This window comes from Electrona antarctica (genome assembly GCF_951216825.1).
Source record: "Electrona antarctica genome assembly, chromosome: 3".
Classification (NCBI taxonomy): Eukaryota; Metazoa; Chordata; class Actinopteri; order Myctophiformes; family Myctophidae; genus Electrona; species Electrona antarctica.
In genome coordinates this window covers 52,803,959-52,810,529 of record NC_136808.1, presented here as the reverse complement: position 1 = coordinate 52,810,529, position 6,571 = coordinate 52,803,959, and the positions used below count along the sequence as shown (strand labels likewise).

General features: G+C 44.1%; 1 protein-coding gene across 3 annotated transcripts in view; it reads left to right on the top strand.

The window, feature by feature from the left end:
• usp10 (ubiquitin specific peptidase 10) overlaps window positions 1-6,571 on the top strand; it is a 53,943-nt gene that overhangs the window by 14,978 nt on the left and 32,394 nt on the right. For 2 of the 3 annotated variants that reach the window (XM_079497692.1, XM_079497691.1), the window contains exons 2-4: window positions 2,960-3,028; window positions 4,816-4,861; window positions 5,291-5,350. In XM_079497692.1, coding sequence (XP_079353818.1) covers window positions 2,960-3,028; window positions 4,816-4,861; window positions 5,291-5,350 — 175 coding nt within the window. The remainder of the gene's footprint in view (window positions 1-2,959; window positions 3,029-4,815; window positions 4,862-5,290; window positions 5,351-6,571) is intronic. The other variant, XM_079497693.1, reaches the window with a different exon arrangement.

The window sequence follows — 6,571 nt, the reverse complement described above, 5'->3', positions numbered from 1 at the left end:
ACATATATTATGAACCTGAATATGGCATATATATGCAGCATAGGCCATATTCTGTATATACTTGCCCGATATGGGCATAATATGTTAATATATTTAAAATAAAACCATAGCACCACCATTAGCCTTTTCATGTCGCGCACCCCCTAGAAGGCGCTCGCGCACGCACCACAGTTTGGGAAGCACTGCTCTACACCAAACGAAAGTGAAATCTGACACCATGCAGCACGTGTTGCTCGGCTCTGTCTGCTGCCTGCAGCCCTGTTGCAGAGCAGCTCTGTCTGCTGCCTGCAGCCCTGTTGCAGAGCAACACTTCATAATCTGACTGAAGTATTGATAACCTGCTTAGAAGAATTAAGAACATGGGTGCCACATGAAAATGAACTAATGTGGTTTTATAGGGTACAAAATAATAATAGAACTGTGCTATCTGTGTGCAAGTAACGTACTCAGTGGTGTGCCCGCCCACCGGTAACACCGGACACCGTGACTGTGACATGCCTAGCTGTCGGGGTCCAACATTAACAGTTGCTCGATTGCCCAGGACAAGTAGAAACAACCTCCAGTCAAGTGAAACACAAAGATACATAACGTAAATCTTGCCTTTTATCCAAAGCGCTTCAATGTGCATTACTCCTTTACTGTCACAGTGTCACTCTTCTTCACACACGCGCTTCACACACAGAAGGAAGAGGAAACCATGCAAGGCACCAGCCTTCTCATCGGGAGTGTCTTACTCAAGGAGACTAACCCAGGGAGGCATGGATTTGGGGCGGCTGTGGCTCAGGAGGTAGAGCAGGTCGTCCAATGATCCATGGGTCGGCGGTTCGAATCTCGGCTCCTCCTGTCCACATGTCGAAGTGTCCTTGGGCAAGACACTGAACCCCAAATTGCTCCCGATGTGCTGGTCGGTCCCTTGCATGGCTTCCGCCGCAATCGGTGTGTATGAATGGGTGAATGTAATGCACAATCTATGTAAAGCGCCTTTATCCAATGCACCATTTACCATTTATGGATCGAACCGGGAACCTTCTGATTCCCAAGCGGCCACTACCTCCTGAGCCACTGATGTAATCGATAGAATGATTTCTGAGACAATAATAGATGGTTGCAGCGCTACAGTGTTTACAATACAAGGCCACTAGGCCAGTCATGTTTGCTCAATCAGACTCTCGTGGCCTGCTGGGAGAGGTTTTGTTTTGCCTAATACAGGCATGACTCATCACTTCTCCGTGTTGTCTGTTACTTTTATACGAACCAATGCTGCATTCTTGGCCGGCTAATGATGAACCTGTGGAACCCTGCGTGGGCCACAGTTGAAACTAGAAAAAGTGCCCTTCTGGGCACAGGTCTCCACCAGGAGGATAGGACTGTGTGAGATGTTTGGCAAAATGTTTAGGATTAATATAAACATGTTTTTGAGGCATTTTGTTCCAAAAATGTGTTTTGCAAAAATCAACCTGTTGGTGGCGCTATAACAGGCCAATGTGAAAAGGGTTGGATATATTCCTCAGCCTAGTAAGAAAATGTGTGAAAGATTTCACGTAAATTGCATGCTGCGTTCATGATTTGAGGCTTTTGTTCAAAACGGGGCAATCTTGAAAACTGTGAAAGCCAATTATAGCCAATTAGGATGGAATATGAAATATCGGACAGATCCGACTTGAGCACATGACCATAGAGATACTGTGTAACGATTTGTGAGATTTTTGGACAGAATCTGGAGGAGTAATATCAAAAAATGTGTTTTACAAAAGTCGGCCTCCTGGTGGCGCTATAAAAGGCAGATGTGGAAAATGCAGGTCAAAGGTTTGTCCTTGGCCTCTAGGGAGTGTGCATGCAACGTATCACGCAGATCGGTGCAGTTTTAGGTAAAAAATGTGAAAAGCTGCCTCATGGTGGCGCTATAACAGGCCGTTCTGGAAAATGTGGGGCAGAGGTTCATCGTTGGCATCCAGGGAGTGTGCGTGCAAAGTTTGGCATTGATCGGGCCAACGGTGCCGGAGATTAGCTGATAACGGACGGACGGAAGGACGGACGGACGGACGGACGGACGGACGGAAGGAAGGACACACGGACGGAGTGCAAAACATACTCTCTCCCCATGCCTTCGGCCTGGTGGAGACAATGACACCGTCCTGTGGAACCCTGCGTGGGCCACAGTTGAAATGACACTGCCCTCTACATGAGATGGAACCCTGCGTTGGGCCACAGTTGAAATGACACCGTCCTGTGGAACCCTGCGTGGGCCACAGTTGAAATGACACCGCCCTCTACATGAGATGGAACCCTGCGTTGGGCCACAGTTGAAATGACACCGTCCTGTGGAACCCTGCGTGGGCCACAGTTGAAATGACACCGTCTTGTGGAACCCTGCGTGGGCCACAGTTGAAATGACACCGTCTTGTGGAACCCTGCGTGGGCCACAGTTGAAATGACACCGTCCTCTACGTGGAACCCTGCGTGGGCCACAGTTGAAATGACACCGTCCTCTACGTGGAACCCTGCGTGGGCCACAGTTGAAATGACACCGTCCTCTACGTGGAACCCTGCGTGGGCCACAGTTGAAATGACACCGTCCTCTACGTGGAACCCTGCGTGGGCCACAGTTGAAATGACACCGTCCTCTACGTGGAACCCTGCGTGGGCCACAGTTGAAATGACACCGTCCTGTGGAACCCTGCGTGGGCCACAGTTGAAATGACACCGTCCTCTACATGAGTTCTAAATATGACATCACAGCCTTCCTGTGTAATTCTTTTAACTCCATGTCAGAAAGGGAACACCGGCTCTGTGGTTTTATATTTCAGTGGCATTTGCATGATGTCATGGCTCATGACATAGGCTATTCATGGAAGCCTTTTTTCCCTTTCTTTTTTTGTACCACATTCATTTGTTCAAACAATGGCATATGTAATGTACATCTTGACCTTTTATACACAGTGTTCATTTCTTCCCACAGTACATCTTCGGGGAGTTCAGCCCTGATGAAATCAATCAGTTCTTCGTGACCCCACGATGTTATGTTGAGGTAAGATGTTGGAATGGGTCTAAAATGAGAGTGTGTATGTAGTATGTTAAAGCAAGTATTTTCATGACAGTAAAATGTTCTTATCAAGTAAGTAACCACAGTATTTACTATTAAGGACAACTCCAGAGACTAAATAACATATAGGCTCATTGTCCTACTTATATTGATCCCAAACTACTTGCCATGGTGTGTATTTTGCAGAATTGCCCCCATCCAGTTTCCCCAGCAGCCCTCATAGCATATTGCTTTTACCCTGTTTGTTGCGTTCACAAATGTTTTATTTTTTTTATCAGCTTGCAGAGCTGATCAAAGATCAGACTTTCTAGTGTAGTCACATGATCTAGTGGCGATATCTTCATGATTGGCTGGCCTGACAACCAAGGCATGGATGAACTACACATTCATGAAAATAAAATAGACGCCATGGCAAGTCATTTGGGATCAATACAAGTAGGAAAATGAGCATAAAAGGCCCATCTAAAAAAAAAAAAAAGAGAAATATCCCCAGTATGTTGTTTAGTCTGAAGTTGTCGTTTAATGCAGTGTTCTACCGCTACTATTATGTATCGTTCCATAGCTTAATTGTTTAGCGTACATTCTCTCTCCCATGCTCATCTGTGGTGTCAAACACAATGCCCCGTTGGCCAAATGAGAATCTGTTTGCGAGTTCATTTTGGCCCGTTGCCTCTAACAACCTCAAATAGTCAACGCACCAAATCAAAATCTCCCTTCTCTGCAGCCAATGGCTTTCCCTCCTATAGCATTGCTTATAAAGTCTTAGTGCCATGTAACTGGATATTTTTGAGTGGTGTAAACCACTCCTACAACTGGCTTTTGTGTGCATAAAAAAATGACCATGGTTGCTATGTTCAAAATAATTTCTGACGTAATTAAATCACACCCGGGTGAACTGGATGACCGTAGCAACCGTGGTCATTTTCTCTGCGCAAAAAAAGCCAGTTGTGAAATCACATCCAGGTGTGATTTCATTACGTCAGATCAGAGCTGATCATGCTATATAAAACCTTACACCACTCAGTTCACACGGGTGTGATTTTTATGAATACAAATGCATTTATTTTAAAGTTACAAGTTGGTCGTCTGACAGATTTTTTTTTTTAAACTCAATTAGCGCTGGGTGATAGTGCTGCACAATTCTTGCTCAAATGCTCGATTTTCCACCACAATTGAGATTACGATTATTTTCCATGAAGATATAATTTGTTGTCTGTAGTTGCTGAACATTACTACATTGAAAATGTGGCACCTGGAGCCAACTACTGTGGCTTTAAATAGACAACATCAAAGTGCTTGACTTAACCCATTTTGGGCGGGAATCCCTCCCTTTTGGTGTTAGCATTATGTTGTGCTTTAGCTATTGAAAAATAGCAGATAAAGCTCATAGCGCGCCACCGAGTGGCGCGCTACGAGCTTGTAGGTCTGCTATTTTTGAAAAATCAAAGAACGACTGACATAGAAACATAGCTTTTTCAGAAAACTGTCAGGATGTAGAAGATATTTTTAGAATCTGATCTCAGGTCAAAATGGGTTAAGTCTCTCTTAACGTCGTAGCAAAAACATGAATAGACAGCCTGAGACAACTAGTGCTGCACGATTCTTGCTCAAATTTAGAAATGAGATCGCATAGGTGTTTGAATTTAGTTGCGATCATCTTTTGATTAAAAAGTTAATTCCGAGCCCTGGACTAACCGTTTTTTAGAAATACAATTTCACAATGCAAAAATATCCCTTTTCTTTATCTAATCCTCTCTACGGTCTGCCTACAGCTTCCGCCATTCAATGACAAAGTCTCCTGCGTCAGTCAGTCTTCCGGTAAGTCCATTGCCAGTTTACTACAGTATATTCCCAGATAACTCATTTCTATCTCATGAAAAAATAAATCATCAGAGATCAGACTTGTGTGCACTGTCTCTGGTGGGCATAATACATTCATGCTCTTACATGATAATGACAGTCACTCAGACTACCTGAGTTGAATTGAGTGGAGGCTAATCTGTGCTGCCAGGCAGAGATGCTTGGCATATGTTTTAATTTTTTTCCCCTCCTGTCTGTAATCTGTAGAGTTCAGGACTGATGTCTTTTCCCCCCTTCATTACGTATTAGAATGCATCGATGCAGCCTTATCATGTATTGGTTCCCACGCAACCAACTTAAAATGTGTAATATCGGCTGCCTCTCCTTGAGATGGTGTCATCTTGCTCATAACACTTATCCTCACGTTGATTTGTATTGATCATTTAGGAAGTTACTGCACTCCTGCTGTACCTTACATTATGGAGTCTGTGAAACGGCAGGTTTGCGGTGAGTTTGGGTCCGACGCTCCTTGGCTTGATTAGCTGTCGTAATTTTGCTGGAAAAAAAATCTCAGGTTTTAAAACCCAGTGGCTTTCTAAACCTTGCCACTATATTCTCTCTCTCTTGCCTGTTTGTACAAATCTGTAAGGCTTTGCATGCTCTTAAACAGTTAAGTATCTCTTATCTTCTCTTGCATTTAATGCGTTTGCTCCACAGCAGTGTTCTGAGTTTAACAGATGTTTTAATGAACCGCGTCAATCCGTCTTGTATTCGACTAAAACGGGCATAGGGATGGTTTTCAGGATTGCTAACATCTCTGTACCTCATGAATGCACTTGCTGCCTTGGATTGAAATTTCAATGATAAAACACTAACAGGACCATCTAATCCCGATGAAGCCGTCTTCATGCCCTCTTAACCATACCTTGCAGTCCTTCAGGGGTTGCAGTTGAGGTTTATGGATTACCACTCGGCTGCATCGTATTGAAGAGCAACTTGGATGATTTGACATGACTTGCACTTACTAATGTTCTCCTTTTTTTTGGTTCACTTCTTCACTGGGCGCTTCTCACTACCTAATAGCTTCCAAGTTAAAGTCGCCATGCAAAATGTAACCAAATGATACCGAGTACATGTGTGCTTTTTAAGATGGCGTGCTACTGTTCTTTATCATGTACACTACAGGGTATTTTGTGTTATTAAAATATATTTTAGAATAAGCTTGACATACAGTCCTGTGAAAAATAAGTACACCCAATTGTGTTTCAGACAGTCCCTCCAGAAGAATGCGGGCAAAAATCCTTGATTATGCAATGAAATATGCAGGGGTTTTATATGAATTAATTCATGCGGTGAAATTGCTGGAATTAGCTAAAATTGGCAATTGACAGAGGTTGTGGAAAATGCAGAAACTGGAACAAAATGTATTTGATGAGAAAAGGTGATTATCTCACTTACTAGGCTACTAGAGTAGTATCTACTATACCTGTGGGTCAGGGGTCCCTGAGGGAGTTCCAGGGGGTCCCCAGGGGTCCTTGAGGGAGTTCCAGGGGGTCCCCAGCTAAATGATAGTTAGTACTATACCTGTGGGTCAGGGGTCCTTGAGGGAGTTCCAGGGGGTCCCCAGGTCAGGGGTCCTTGATGGAGTTCCAGGGGGTCCCCAGCTAAATGATAGTTAGTAACCAAATGTAGTCCAAGTAGCCTGGCCAGGCTAACATCACTGCCTAG